This window comes from Nerophis lumbriciformis, linkage group LG05 (assembly GCF_033978685.3).
Source record: "Nerophis lumbriciformis linkage group LG05, RoL_Nlum_v2.1, whole genome shotgun sequence".
Taxonomy (NCBI): Eukaryota; Metazoa; Chordata; class Actinopteri; order Syngnathiformes; family Syngnathidae; genus Nerophis; species Nerophis lumbriciformis.
Window position 1 is genome coordinate 36338718 of NC_084552.2, and position 16669 is coordinate 36355386.

Here is a 16669-nt window from a genome sequence, read left to right on the forward strand (position 1 = left end):
AAGTAATATAGTAAACCCTTGTTTATCATTGTTAGTTAGTTCTGCAAAATATTTATTATTCATTATAAATTAAATATTTTACTAGCTAGAGCATAAACAACCTGTTTCCAACTTTAAAATGTTTTTTAACAAAAGCAAGCCATCTAGACATGAAATAACAGCCACAATAGTCGCGATGTACGACAGTGTTACAATACTCACTAGGCTACATGCAGTACACAAATAATATTAAAGAGCAAAATGGAGCCAGAAACAAAATCTTCTTTGACCCTTTGGCGAGCTACTCACAACCAGCCGTCTTATCTTTAGGCTTTGTGCATATGCCCAAACCAGGGCTGAAAAGTTGCATACAGTGTTTTCTGAGCAAAGTATGATACAAAAAAAACCCATTGATTTGTATGAAGACTAATAGTCAGAGTTCCAGGTGACCTCGGGTGATGAGCTATAAGGCAAGGTAACGTAAGGGTGCTATTTGAGAAAGCAAAAAAGAAACAAAAGTGCCTTTTGAATAAAAATGATGGCGAGAGAATGAACACTGCCTTGTTTTTAGTCTTTGTTAAATCCACTGGCAAACCACACAAGTGCATGTACATGCAGGTGTTGCTGTCCGGCCAACACACCTGATTTAATGAGGCTGCGTAATGAACCATACAGCAGAAATGTTAATATAGTTGATCTTATTTCTGCGTATTAAAAAATAAATAAATCCAAGCTTCCTTACGCACACACTATTACGTGAGTGACAGGCGATCATTTATTAATTTCTAAATATGAACACCACAGCCAACATTCCTGCTCTTCCGCATCAGCGTTTTCCGAGAAACACCTTGTGATCCAACCTACAATCTGAGGTTGTGGAGGTATAGATCTACAGATGCAGAACTTCTACTTGACTTTTCTTGGCCCCTGAATGATAATGAATCCATAAAGATGCAGATCAGCATGTTTTGGTAAAGCTGATAACACAGTAGAATGAATGTACAGTTTACTTACTGTATATACTTCCTGTTATAGCATTCAAAAGCAATTCCTTACTTCAACCTGGAAATGCTGTGCCTCAACTAATCCTCATTATTCCGGAACGTTCCATTTCCCTTAGTGTCATTGACCCAGCGTGGGACTAAACGGCGTCCATCCAGCATTCCAACTACTGTCCAGGTTATCCAAGGTCCACTTGCGGTGACTCCTGTGAAGTTTCCAGGAAAAGAGTACAGTAGGAGTGACTACGACACTCCTGTCAACCTCTTCTCCAGTCGCTCCAACTTCTCCAAATTCTCTTTCAACAGTTTTGAACCAGGATTCAGACTCAAGGCTTTCTGGTAGTACATCCTGGCTGCTGCATAGTCGCCCTGCGCACAAACACAAAGTTAGAGCACACTAACACTTGGCCTTTGCAAGCGTGTTGGACTTCATCCTTCCTATATGACACGCACAGATGGGCAAATGATAAGAATTTGATCCCTAGTTGCTTAATTTTTTCAAAGATATGAACAATCTTTCAAATAATGAAATTGAATTAAAATTGGGCTTGAGTTAAAAAAACTAACATTTTTTAAATAAACTCCAAGCAAAACATGACTGTCAAATTTGAATTTTTTTGTATGAGGCTTGGAGGTTCTCATTTGAAATGTTACAATATCGGTCCTGTTCATCTCCATATGTAGTTGTTTTTTTGAACACATGTAATTTTTTTGACACACAGTTAACCGAAGTTCAATGTTAATCATCTCCAATTTAAGGAAATAAAGAATATCTCACTATAAGAATTCGGTTTGATCTTCTCACCAATTACCAAAGACAAAGTATTACACATTTCTGTCCAATAACCGCACAGGGATGGGCAGAGCCAAAACCTTTGTGTTAAGTTAGCTGGAGACTGTTGACACTGATCACACAATTCAGTCCGTCATACATCTTAGCTAATCGAACCTAGGTATTATGAGTACGATGTATTAGCTTGCATTGAATGAAGCTGTCTTGCACAAACAGAAGACTTATGAACTCTACTTAAAATCTCTGTCCAGCTATCCTCAGATATGGTCACCCCTAAATCCTCCTCCCATAGTGACCTAATTGAATTTAGAGACTCGTAAAACAAAACATTTAATTTAAAAAGTTATAAATACATGTAACTGATCTTTTTAAAAATGGAAGTGGTGTCAGAAACACATCTAAAACGGCCAGTCAGAAAATCTGGAAACCTAGGGTAAGTATTACGAACAAAACTGCGGATCTGTAGATATCTACAAAAGTGTTGATTAGGGAGTGAACATTTATCACAAAGGAACTTTAGTTATTAGAGAGGTCCAGTCGGACAACTTTTCACGGGACACATTGTTGTTGTTTTCCGTATGAGGAGATGCTGCTCCGTTATTGATTTAACTAAACAGTTAGCTCCATCTTTTGACACTTCTTCCACTCCCGGCCTTGCACGCTACACCGGTACAACAAAGATGACGGGGAGAAGATGATGTCGAAGGTGACGTAAATAAAACCGCCCACAAAACGGCGCATCCTGAAGCGACTGTCAGAAAGCGGCTTGAAGATGGTCTGTAAAACATAATCTATGCAACATTTTGACCAAAGAACCACATTACATGTTATGTAGACCACAAGGAAGTGTTTTCAATTTAGAAAAAAAGAAATAAAATATGACTCCTTTAATGCGCCCTATAATCCGGTGTGCCTTATATATGAAAAAAGATCGAAAATAGACCATTCATCGGCAGTGCGCCTTATAATTCGGTGCGCCCTATGGTCCGGAAAATACGGTAATAGTTCATTTCCATTCGTAGTCCCTCATAACAGTGTGAGTGACACTGGGATCAAGGTGGATTAAGTGTCTTGCCTAAGGACACAACGGCAGTGATGTGGATGGCAGAAGCCGGATACATACCAGGAACCTTTAAGGTTCTGAATGATCGCTCTATCATCTGAGCCATGCCGCACAATGAAATAGATGATGGATGTTTTTTAAATGTATTTTTATTACAGTATTGCACTAAGTGTACAAATAAATAAAAAACGTTTTACCTTAATATGCTGAATGCCTCCCATGTTCATCCATGCTTGGGACTGATCAGGTTTGAGTTCCACAGCCAATTGATAGCTCTAGTAAGAAAAAAAGACATTGAATGTTGTGATTTAAACCATCCCAGGCACTTATAAGAAATAGCATTTAAATTGGCTGTTAGATATTTATATTGTAAAAGTTGCCTCACAACAAGAAAGTTCTGGGTTATTTTTGGGGTCACTTTTAGAGGAGTTTGCATTGTAATGTGTGGCTTTGTGAATAACTGACTTTGATTTTGAATCACTCTGAAAAAAAGACTCATAGATATGTTATTTTGTAAACACAGCTGTTTGGTATCACTCTTGTATATATTTGGGCTCAGGTTGTAGTAATAAAATGTAATGTACTTGAAGCTAATCTTGTTATTCTGTGTATTTATGTTATGCAAGTGGCACTTGTCGTTATTAATTGTCAGGAGGAACAATGACAATGTTTAGATAACACATCCAGACCACCAACATGAAAAAAACTACTCTGCAGGAAACTCGTAAGGCTCCCTGCAGGCGACAACAGGGTCTCCACAAAGAACAGTACCTCAAAAGCTAGGTCCAACTGGTTCATTTCTCGTAGCTGGTTTCCTTTGGAGAAATGCAACTCTGCTCTCACTGTGACATCATCGGGATTCTGCTGTAGAGCCTTGTTTAGAGCTTCCAAAGCCTGGCACAAACACAAATTAAAATGACACAAATTACTGACATCCATCTATCCATTCATTTAGAGTTGCACTCTAAATTATTCAAACATTTGTGGTTAAGCTAAACAAATAAAATGTGATTGATTGAAATATATATACAGTAGAGCCTCACTTATTGGCAGTGTTGGGTTGGTTACTGAAAACCAGTAACTAGTTACAGTTACTAGCTACTTTATTTAAAAAGTAACTCAGTTACTAACTCAGTTACTTACACCAAAAAGTAATGCGTTACTGTGAAAAGTAACTATTTAGTTACTTCTTCTTTTTTTTTTAAGGCTCCCATTAATGCCCTTTTAGCCTTCATTTCAGTACTGTTATTGCACTGGAGAATAATACAATCTGTTGATCAACTTGACCTGCATTTGCATCACTGAACTCAGAAAGCAATGTTGTCTACATACAACACACAAAGACAAAGATATGTTTCAAAGGGCCAATTTATTTCAGGCCAGAAAAAATTGACAAAACTATTTTAAATAGCTGCAACATAACATACATAAGAAACAAACAGCATAATAACAACATAGCTGTAAGCCTGGCTTCCCCCAAGGAAGGCACACATGACATACACAAAGCCGAACCAGGCATTTTTTCCTCTCTCAAGGAATTCGGAAATAAAATCATGTCTTCAGGAGATCAACACTGTACTGAAGCCCAGAACACTCTACAGATTTCCCCAGTTTTAGTTTAGAGACAAGGAAAGATTGGCCTGGCCCACTAGGATCCCTCTTTATGTTTGTGAACTTTATAGTCTATACATTTAGAGTGATGTGATAATCAAACACTTTAGAAGTCTAGAATGAAAGAGTATATAAGAGAATTGACAGAGTGTGTGTACCTTCAGTGCTGAATGATGAGCAGAGGCAGAGTTTGGAGTGTTTTCTTTAGCTCGCTTTCCATGTTTATGGACTCACTGTCCAGGTACTTGGAACATGTTTTCCGTGCCATTTTCTGTTTGACCCCGGTATCATGCTAATTAGCTGCCTGAAAGCGGGTGACTCCACTGTAGAAATAGCCTGCATGTCTTCTAGCACATATGCTGCAATGGCTCCATCAATGTTGTCCTGGCTAGCAGTACCTCTGTTAAAACCCTTAAGTGGAGCTGAAGTAGCATCGGAGTCTGTGTCTGTCTTTACTAGCTTCGTCGAAGCATGTTGCTTATGTAGCTGTTTCAGCAGATTTTAATTGCTGTTTTGGGCAGTATTCCCGGGCGCGGTCACTGCTGCTGCTCACTGCTCGCCTCACCTCCCAGGGGGTGATCAAGGGTGATGGGTCAAATGCAGAGAATAATTTCGCCACACCTAGTGTGTGTGTGACAATTATTGGCACTTTAACTTTAACTTTAAGTAGATGGGATCTCTGATCCAAAACACAACTTACATTTAACTAAAATGTTCTTTTCTTTGTGCTCGACAAAAGAAAAGCATTGAGAATGTCTCCATGTTAAGAAACTCAACTTCTGGCTTCGCCATGATGTCTTGTTAGTTGTTATGAGAGTAGCGTATGTGTGTGTGTGTGTGTGTGTGTGTGTGTGTGTGTGGCCCTTTAAGATATGACAGCATGTGAGGTGAGTGACGTCAGTGAGTGAGTAGGCGAGAGAGGTGAGGGAGCGTGCAAGACACCAATAAAGTCACAAAGTTGCAACAAACCACCGGACTCGTCATTCACCCTCGAGTCCGGAGCTGTAACGAGGTTGTTAGCCCCGAAGTACATAGGACCTGGAGGAACGTCTCCCCTGCGCTCTTCAACTACGGTCTGTGCGCCCCCACCCACACAAAGCACACCTTTTCTTTTCCTTGTGACACAGAAGGACGACACCGCAGCGCTCCAATAAAACACACTCAGATCTTCTGTTTCTAGCCGATACTACATAAAAAATAACGTAAAATAACGCAGTAACGCATCATGTAGTAACGGTAACTGAGTTACTGAATATAAAAAATAACGCGCTAGACTACTAGTTACCGCCGAAAATAACACCGTTACAGTAACGCGTTACAAAGTAACGCGTTAGTCCTAACACTGCTTATTGGCGACTTTTAAAAATGTTTTCTCCAAACATAGGCCTTTTTTTCCAGCAGAAAATATATTATAATCATCCCTGAGTCAGGGATATTTAACTAAATTGTTCTAAGGGCCACATTTCCAGAAAGTTAGGCACAGTGGGGCCAAACTTTTTACTTCGCTATTCTTCTTCTTTTGAAATCCAGCATACTATGTAGTGGCCACTTGTCTTTGGTCTATTTATTTTGTCAGCATTACAAATTTTAGAAAGAAAATAGCCCGGTTATGCAAAATAAAAGCTTCCACTGTAGTTTTAAGTTTTAAGAGGGTAAAATGTCAATGCAAGGCGGTAGGAAATAGATGGAAGGATCTGCCACTGTGTTAACACTGGTCCAAGTTCCTTATATACAAAAGAAGCGTGCTCGGAATTTTTTGCAAAAATATTCATTTCTACTAAGGACTGGTCTAGTCTAATTATCAGGCTGGATTAGGGTTAGGGTCACCAGTTGAATAGCACTGCCCTATATTGTTAATGATATAAAAACAGTACAAAAAAAATAATTAAATTATTTTATTACAACATAAGATCACAATTACATAGACTGTAATGATGTGTTGTCGGAGTAACCCTTATGTGCTACAGCAACAGTCAGTCAGTCTTAAAATTTTGGTTTTAAAACTTGCAGCTAGGTGAAAATAATAAATATATGATTGGAAGACATTACTGGAATTACAACACAGAAGAGCAGTGTGCATTGTTCTCTTACAACTCGCCATGGAGCTAGAATCAATCCCATTTGAGCAGGGGACTTAAACGTGGCTGAAAGACTGGACCGTGGCTGTTAGCTTCAGTTACAAGTAAACTAGAGAGAGAGAGAGAGAGTCTAATATCCATCCATTTTCTACCGCTTATTCCCTTTGGGGTCGCGGGGGGCACTGGAGCCTATCTCAGCTACAATCGGGCGGAAGGCGGGGTACACCCTGGACAAGTCGCCACCTCATCGCAGGGCCAGAGAGTCTAATAATTACAACTTTTTTGCAAATGTTGATCCGACATTAGAAATGGCCAACGTCAAGCTAACATGGAGGTTTGAAGGGGTATGAGCAAGCAAAGTGTGAAAAATAATATATTTTCTTCGCCATATCATTTGCTCTTTGATTTTTGCGGATAGCCAGAGAAGGTAACCGCTGCAAATGACGTTTTTTTTACTGTATTTGCAAAATGTACAACCTTTCAATAGATGTCCACTTTTACTAAATAGCAGACACTTGTGATACTGTTTGAGTTGACCTATCTAAATTGTTTTGTTTTGTTGGTTCATCATTTTCAAGTAAATATAATTTTGAGTGGAATTTTATCTACCGGTATTCTTCTCTAACCAAAATTACAAGACTACTAATTATTATACAAGTACAGCAATACAAATCATATTCATCTCATCACTGGTAATTCAGTTACTTTTTCTAAACATTTAATGTATGCATGTATTTTATTGCATTGTACTGTATGAAAAATACATTCTGATTTAGATTCAATGACAACTGCCTAAATGTAAGCCATCTTCAAGTAAAAGACAGATTCTAGACAAACAAAAGATTTACAACATAACAACAGTGGACTCACCTCTGTGTGGTTGCCATGCTTGCTGTACATGGAAGACAGCAGGCGGTAACATTCGATGCAACTGTCCTCTCTGGAAATTATGTTGCGGGTCATTTTCTCGGCCTCTTTGGTGTGACCAGCAGTGGCTAAAACCTGGGCCTGGTTGGACACACAGGAAATGAGTATGCGTTTGGTTGTCAGTATACCATGCAGCCTTAAATTCATTCAAGTGGATATATTTAGAATGGCAAATATCTAAATTATTAGTTTCTCACTTCCTCCTCTTAACCTGTCCTTGAACAAGAGATGATTGTGTATGTGTGTATGCTAACCAGCGCCAGCCAAATGTCGGTGTTCTCTGGCTGTAAGCGAACAGCCTCTCTGTAAACCCGCAGGGCTTCATCAAAGCGACCAGTGTTGTAGTACAGTGCTCCAAGTGGTGCCAGGATCTCCACTTTCGTTGATACTTCAAGTGCCCTGCAAGCAGAAGGTCAAGGATTATGGTTACTGGTTTGCTGAACTTTTGTTACTATGCTCCATACACTGAGGTGGGTAGAGTAGCCAACAATTGCACTCAAGTAAGAATACCGTGCCTTTATTGTAATGTGACTCAAATGTCAGTAGTTATCCAAATAATTACCTTACTTAAGTAAGAGTATTGTATTATTGCGTTAAAAATATTTATTTCTGACATGTTAAAATAAAAATAAAAATAAACCCAAAGCAAAACAAAAAAACAACTTCAATGGTAAATAAAAGAAAATAATAATAGAACAAATACCAACACAGCGATTTTTGAACATGTTTACAGATTCACAATTTAACATGTCGGAAAAGGAGTAGGAAGTAGCAAAGTCACAAAGTATTCAGTGAAAGAACTACTCAAGTGCTAGTGAGTACATTCAGATTTATTTAGTCTATGTTTTTTTTTTTAAAGCAATTGCACAACAACTGTAGTTTCTGCATTTATGTGCTTGTCAGAGACAGGTAGTGATAGATAGATAGATAGATAGTTAGATTGGTGAAACGTGACATTGCCTGCTGGAGGAAGTCTTTTTAACAAATTAAAATATGTACTTTTGGTTTAATACTAAACATAATAATGACAATATAAATAAAGGCCACAGTACAATATTATTGCAATACATGTCCAAAAAACTATAATACTTAAAATGAAGTGGCAAGATTGTTTAGTATAAACACACTTACTGTAATTAAACACAGACCAAATGCTCATATGGTCTTATCATATTTATTTCTAAAAACATGTATTTTTAAGTGCAAAATAAGTGCAGGAACAAGCAAATTACAAGCAAATATATAAATATATAAAAAAACCTCATAGTTGAGTATCTTTAAATTGACAATGTAGACATTAAGTGTGAGAAGTGTAAAACCATAGTGTTCAGTTTAATGTCTTTCAACTTTTACTTTCCAAGAAGCAGTGTCCTCTGCAGTGCACATGTTTTTATATCAGTTTGGAAATGCAGTTTCTCAAAAGTTAACTCATGATTTAACTTTTAATAATGTAAATACCTCACAAATTGATGTTTAGCCTTGCTGGGTTCAAATATATTTTCCCTTGGCGCTATGCGGCTTGACAAAGTCTGTTTTGGCTTGGAACACTCGAGATGAAGATCAAAGAGGTTATGTTTTCGCCAGGGTTTGTTTGTGTGTTTGTTAGGGTAACAGTCCCGGTGTCGTGGTCTGGTCTAAAAGGGACGTTTTAATTAAAAGACGGACACTTTGGACTAACTTGTTCTCTTTGAACAGTTTATTTGAAAAATAATTTTTAATACAAATTATTTTGTCGCTAATACAGTGAGTCGTGGCAACATACACTGGTGAGTGGCGATCAGCTGGGCTGGAAATCCGAGAGAGAATCTACCAAAATTTTGGAAGACTGTAGTTTTTTTTCAGAACAGCCAATGTAAAAGTGCCAGAAAAAAACCTACACACACCAAGTTTTCGTTTCATACCGTTACACGTCACGGCATTATTGTGAACATATTGAAACCGCAATACCTAGCAATACAGCTCTATAAATAAATGTAGCGATCAGAGTGAAACACACAATATTACTGAAGTAAATGAAAAAAGTATGTTGCATTAAAAGTACTTTGCGAAGTAAAATGTATCCAAAGAGTTACGTAATGGAGTAAAAGTAGTGTGTTACTACCGAGTTATACAGTATACCACCATCTTTTTAATCAGTTGCTGTAGCGATCAGAGTGAAACACACAATATTACTGAAGTAAATGAAAAAAGTATGTTGCATTAAAAGTACTTTGAGAAGTAAAATGTATCCAAAGAGTTACATAATGGAGTAAATGTAGTGTGTTACTACCGAGTTATACAGTATACCACCATCTTTTTAATCAGTTGCTGTATCTGACATTTGTGCAACTATTTAAAGATATCGTTTCATTGGACAACACTGATGAAATACCACTTTGACACAAAGTAGTCAGTGTACAGCTCATATAACAGTGCACATTTACTGTCCCCTGAAAAGAATTACACACAAAGCCATCAGGGGTCAGCTAATACGCTGCACATTGTCTTTATGGCTGTCCTTCCAGAATGAAAAGTATTCTAAAATAGCTGCAAAAGAAAGCCCACTAACAGTTTACTGAAGACAAGCAGACTAAGTGGGTTAAGGTCCCCAAACCTTTTGAGGCCAACGATCGGCTCGTGATACTGTAGAGACCCTCTGGAGACCCGTCGAAGTATGTGTGTGTCATATGAATAAAGGGGCAAAAAAACATAATACATTTGGTACAGACTGCAGGTTGAGCACCACTGGGTTTGTGGAACCATGAGACCAAGATAAATTAATTTGGTTCAGATAGTGTCAAGCTTTTCCAAATGAGGAGAACAAAGGGGTCCTGTGGTTGTCTACAGTCAAGCATGGTGGTGGGCATGTCCTATTCTGGGGCTGTACGAGTGACACTGGGGAGCTACAGCCAATTAAGGTAAACATGAATGCCAACATGTGATGTGACATATTGAAGCACACAGCATGATCTCAGGGCAGTATTCCAACATGATAAGAAGTCACACAAACCTCCAAGACAATCACTGCTTTTGCTTTGCAATAAACTGGCCAAGCATGTCCCCAGACCTAAACCTTATTGAGCATTTGTGGGGCATGCTCACATGGTAGGTCTCCAACATACACTAGCTCTGTGATGTCATTATAGAGTAGTGGAAGAGGATTGTAGATACATTATGATAAGTTCTAGTAAACTCTATGCCCAAGAGAGTTAAGGAAATGTTAAAAAATATATAAGGGTAGCCCAACAAAATGGGGGCATGTCAGGCCAAATTTGGACATTTCCCTGAGTTGTGTACACACTTTTGTTGCCAACAATTTAGAAATGAATGGCTGTTTGTTGAGGAAACAGTACATTTTGACTGTTATACAAGCTGTACACTGACTACTTTACATTGTATCAAAGTATAATTTCTTCAATGGTGTCCCATGAGAAGATATAACACAATAATTGCAGATTTGTGAGAGGTGTAACCATTTTTGTGAGTCACTATATGTAAATTTCTGACTAATACTTCAATACAGCAGACACCGAAATCTACAATGTTACTACCTCTTATACCAAGACTCTGCTTCTTTGTTCTTATTGGAGGAGCGGAGAAGGCGGCCAAGGTTCACCATGGCAACATAATGAACTGGTTTGAGTTGAATGGCTTGTTGATAATGAGCAACTGCCAGTTCCTCTTTTCCTGTGGAAAATACAATATCAAAATAATATCAAATATATTTTTTAAGTATTACAGCATGCCAAAAAAATACTTTCATGTCTAGATAAAACAATACTAGTCAACTTACCAGTATCCACCAGAAACACTCCATAGTTATTATGGAGATCGGAGCTGTCCGGACAATTCTCTATACCTTTCAAATACATTTCATTGGCTTCAGCAAAGCGCTTCTGCGGGAGAATGCAAATATGAATTAAGAATAAAACAGAAAGCTGTCAAAAGTAAGGCATTTAAAGAGGAACTGGACTTTTTCTTGGAATTTTGCCCATCATTCACAATACTTATTGTTCTTTTTTTTATGCGTTCTAAATCAAAAAATGAATGCGAGCAAAAAGCCGCTTACAATGAAACCAATGGGAGTCGCTCTATTCTGCCTATAAAACATCCAAACACCTCCATTAAGGTTGTATATACACACTGTAAGAATACATACAGTATATGTAATGTAGTAACAGGCACATTCATAAACATTTTTAATATTTACGTATTTTGATCATTTTAAGTATATGGCAGTGCATTAATTTAAAAAACGCATCACGACGTTCGCTTTTTTCCTTTGACAACATTACTGATTACTCACTGCAGACTTCATTAGAGCCAAAAAACATAATTAAACATAATTTACTGTACAATGTCTGCTGTTACTGGGATGCCGACTGATAGGATGTTGATACCTTCCCATTTAAATTTAATCCTTGCGAAGAAAAAAGCGGGGTGGAACCAAGTGTCTACCGGTAATTGTGTCATTCTCGCAATTCTGGGTCTGAATTGGATGGCAACGTCGACCAACTCCTTGGATTATGTCTTCATCATTCTACTATTCAGGTGAGAGGCATTATTTATTATCTAAAATAAACTTTCACAAACTCCGAGATATGAAAGCAGTTCACCAGCCGTTGATGTCAATACAGCAGCACAAGCTGTTAGCTTTCTCTGATCACCACAGCGCTAAAAATAGTTAATCTGCATTAGCACTTATTATAAAAATATTTGGTTAGTATCCAAGTCAAAAATGTGAATGGAGTATTGATGGCGCTATTTTTTTTTCAAAGGGATTTATGGGCAGATCAGAGGACCTCTATTATAAGCTGACTTTTATTTACAAGTTAGAAGGCACCAAATAAAATAATACATCTGTCGTCTTGTCTCTCATAATGATTGAACGATAGGAAAAATTCCAGAAAAAAGTGCAGTTCCACTAACAGAAATTTGAGTGTCAAGCTTTAAAGAACTAAAAGTGGGAAGATTGTGAGAAATGCTTTTTTTCCCTGTGCTTTTTCAGACAAACCTAAAAGTGTCTCATCTAAAAAGAATTAGGAGAAATGCTCTAACTATGAAACTCTTTTTGCCCTATTTCATTTTTATTTCCTGACAGTTTTTATTAAGAAAGGGACTTGCAAAGGCAACCAACCACTGCAGAAAAGTGGAGACTAAGGCGCTGCAACGGGGTAAGCTATCATAGCATGTTTGTCTATGTTTGGCATTTCAATCTGTGCATCATCAAATGTTACGATTAGACTTTCCATCAATGTAATTGCATTGATTGGCTTGGCCAACTATTGGCATAAATACGCATCTGGTGACATCCGATGTCCAATGTACCTATTTGATCAATTACACCAAAATTTAGCAATTAAAAGCAATGTACATTGTGTAGTGCAAAAGAGAAAGTTGCTATCAGCCAATAGGTAGAGTCCATGTTATGTGTTAATTCTGTAACACATAACCCGAAAGAGACGCTGCTGTTTTTTGAAGGTTTACTGGCAAACTGTAACAGGTTACCGTCAGCCTTAACCTACGCTTACAATAACACTAAAGTTCAGCAGCGTAAAGTCTGGATTATGCTCCTGTGTCAAGGCGCCAAAGTCTGCTGGCTCCTCCACCTCCAAACCCTCCTGCGTAACTTGACGCACACCTTCAAAAATGTTTACCCAGGGTCGCAGCAACGCATACCGTAAAGGCTGTTATTGGTGGGCTTTTAGTACATTATTCCCTGTGTGCATACGACTTATTTAGAGTGTAAAGTCAAATTTTCAAACATTTTCTCCGTAAGTTTAGTACAGTAGAATGTTTACCAAAATTTGATGCAGTTATAAAAATGTTATGTTTTTAATTTTTTCTCATTGAAAATATAGTTTCCAAATCCGAAATGAAATGAAAGTTCACCTTAACCCAAATATAAAGGTTTTTTACCTGGTCAGCATAGAGTGACGCAAGACTGGAATAAGCATCGGCAAAATGTGGACCGAAGCTAATTGAGTCCTTCAGAAATGTCTCTGCCTCTTTCTCCTTCCCTTGTGACCTGGATCAGAAAGTCCTCACAGTTATGATCATTAACACCTTAAAGCCTGATGGATGATGGGTTACCTCTTCAGATGTTAAGGACATGCTTTGTTTGTGCTGTCAAGCATTAAAAAAACAACTAATAAATTATGATCTGTAACTAATTAATTTAATTTATCTCTTTCTTAATATTACCTAAAAATGCTGAGAAAAAGACAAAAGACCGGTGTGGAAAGAAGGAGGGAAAATACTATTTGCGAGGAGTACATTCATGACGCTCACAAGTATAGAAGACTCGACAAAGCGGGCTGGAGAAAATGCCAAAGCAGACCTATTTCACCGCGGAAGAGAAGAGCTGCCTCTCGTTCAGCGGCGCCTCTTCCAAAGGACACACACACAAACACACAGCCCCTCACCACCGATCCCTCCTTTCTCTACCTCGGTCTGTCTGCTCCTTTCTCATCAGCTTCTCTTTTGCCAATGTTAATGTAATTGGATTTTTACTTTTTTAAATGTTTATTATTGTAGCAACATGGTTATTTAGGTTAAGGATTTTGGTGATTTCTCATCGTTTGTGAGGGCACCAAAGGGATTTCTTTTTTTGTGCGCATGTTGACAGAGCAGCGCATACAGAAGACCGCAACATGCTTCAACATACAAAACTTTTCGATTTACAAACCCAGCTGACGAACCAATTACGTTCGTAAATTGAGGTTGCACTGTATCTTTTTGCCATGTGGCAGTAGTATTGTTGGTCTCAGTTAAGCACAAGAGGAGCGCAAGGCAACTCGCAGGCATACAGACAGTAACGTTAGATTGAAAATTAGATGAACAAAATTAAAAAATAAAGCATTATATATGACTGTAATTAACTATTTGCAATTATTGCGATAATTGGACACCACTTGTTATAATGCTGTGTTCTTTAAGAGGTAAATACAAATAATTTACCTTTTATTTTATTCATGTACCAGGTATAAAAATCATTATTATAATATATTTACTTTACTTTAGGGACGGCGTGGCGCAGTGGGAGAGTGGCCGTGCGCGACCCGAGGGTCCCTGGTTCAATCCCCACCTAGTACCAACCTCGTCATGTCCGTTGTGTCCTGAGCAAGACACTTCACCCTTGCTCCTGATGGGTGCTGGTTAGCGCCTTGCATGGCAGCTCCCTCCATCAGTGTGTGAATGTGTGTGTGAATGGGTAAATGTGGAAGTAGTGTCAAAGCGCTTTGAGTACCTTGAAGGTAGAAAAGCGCTATACAAGTACAACCCATTTATCATTATCATATGTTTTGCTAGGTATAAAAATAACAATAGAAAAGAGCGGAACCTCTTTAAGAATGTAAAAGGGTCCCTAAAATTTGGAGGCGGACCAACATGAGAAGAAGTATACCCTTCAGGTACACTCCCATTCGATGCAGCCTTGTTCGAGTACTTTTGTCCTGCTTTTTAGTGCAACTGACACTGCCAGACTGCCACGTTGCTAGTGTGACTGGTCAGGTGTCAAATAATTGTTTTTGCTAAAAGGCTTTTATTGTTTGTACATTAACATTTTATATTACATAAGGGGATAATTTCCTTTTTATACTTGTAAGACTTCTACCACGTCCGGCACGACACACATATACAGTATATATAACGTAAAATATGCGCCTAGGCTCAATGAAGATTGGGAAACACTGTTCAGATGTGTGTGTCTTGTGTTTGATTTACTTGAGGAGGTTTCCCAGATTAAAGAGTGCTCGATTATGCTGTGGGTTGGTGTCCAATGCTTTTCTGTAGTAGCGCTCTGCTTCCTCTGGAGTGTGTGTCAGAGTGCCAAGATTGTTCATCGCACTGGCATGTCGGGGGTACAACCTGAAAATGAAGATAAAAATAATTGAAGCTAATGGGGGATGGAATAGCGAAATCCTTTTAGGGATCACATAAAATACATTGTATATCTATTAAAAATAGCCTATGAGAAAATGTTCTGAGCCTGTGTATAAATTAAAAATCTATGACGTGGAATACTGTCCAAAAGTCTTACAGCACCATTCAATTTATTGTTTAGGCAAACCTTTCCTTACTTTGACACACTCAGGAGAACAGACACAAATTAGAAGATTTACAATAAAAACACACATATCAATTACCACTATGGGTATCAGTAAATGTTGATAAGGATCTACAAATTCTAAATAAAGGGGCTCAGACAATAAATCATAGTTTGGGTCTTGCTGGCTTAAAAGACCAGTCCACGCCTCAGAATCATCAGGGTACCATTATGTTTGGGTTTGTCATTCTCCGAGAACCATGAGGTAGCCTGCAACAATTATATGGACAAACCAACAAACCCTCCAACATTGTTTTTTCTTCTTAATATTGTTGGTAGGTCTTTAGGTATGTTGTTGAGTGTGTGTATTATGTTGCAATCACTCAATGCAATTTCAATTATGCCGAATGTGGGAATTATGCCCGCCACCCCAGACTTCAGAGCCCTCATACGAGTTAACCAATCAGAGTCAGTGTGTGGGCAAAGCACTGACTGCCGAGTGTGAGTACAACCTTTAAATTGTGAATGGACCTTTTTAAATGTGTACATAAATATACAGCCAGTTAGACCTAATAAGTTTCACCTTACTGCGTTTTGTGGTTTTAGCGCACTCCCATAAATTAGTAAACCTCTACAACACAGGACAAAAACTCTACAACACAGAAAAAAAATCTACTCTACTTACGTACAAACAACCAAAGAATACCTAGTAGCGCGTTATCTACACTGAGGAACAGTCTCAATCTCTCAATGTTTTTCTATATCAGTCTCTCTTTGTTCTTTCTAATTACGGTAATTGTTTGCCCTTCATTATGTCCCCAAAGGATAAGGCATACTCTTCTGATGGTAATATGTTTAGTACAGGGAAAGCCAAAAATGTTTAGACAGGAGATAAATGCAGGCCAATATTGACCGACATAGGTCTAAGCTAACTGTTTGACTGTCATCTTCAAGGATAAACACTGTATACTTAAACATTTGAAAGGAACTGTTCGCATGAAATTTACAGCGATAACTAAGCAGTGTAGTGGTTTCAGTATTGAGCCTGTGGCTCCCTCGCTTGCCCCTCCCAATGTGCAAGCCAGTGGCGGCTGCTGGTCTTTCAAGTATGAAAAGCTAATTTTCAGCTACTCTCTAAACACAAGTACAGTCTCCAATAATAGATAAAGGATATAAAGATGGATTGTAAAA

The 16669-nt window shown here is 38.2% G+C and overlaps 1 protein-coding gene across 1 annotated transcript in view; it reads right to left on the minus strand.

Moving 5' to 3' along the window:
* Positions 1-713: 713 nt before the first annotated feature.
* Positions 714-16669, minus strand: part of tmtc1 (transmembrane O-mannosyltransferase targeting cadherins 1) — a 34613-nt gene continuing 18657 nt past the window's right edge. The window contains exons 11-19 of the mRNA XM_061960630.1: positions 15157-15300; positions 13351-13459; positions 11225-11327; positions 10983-11118; positions 7707-7851; positions 7396-7533; positions 3608-3730; positions 3034-3111; positions 714-1349 (exon numbers count right to left, since the gene is read on the minus strand). Coding sequence (XP_061816614.1) covers positions 1224-1349; positions 3034-3111; positions 3608-3730; positions 7396-7533; positions 7707-7851; positions 10983-11118; positions 11225-11327; positions 13351-13459; positions 15157-15300 — 1102 coding nt within the window. The 3' untranslated portion in view covers positions 714-1223. The remainder of the gene's footprint in view (positions 1350-3033; positions 3112-3607; positions 3731-7395; positions 7534-7706; positions 7852-10982; positions 11119-11224; positions 11328-13350; positions 13460-15156; positions 15301-16669) is intronic.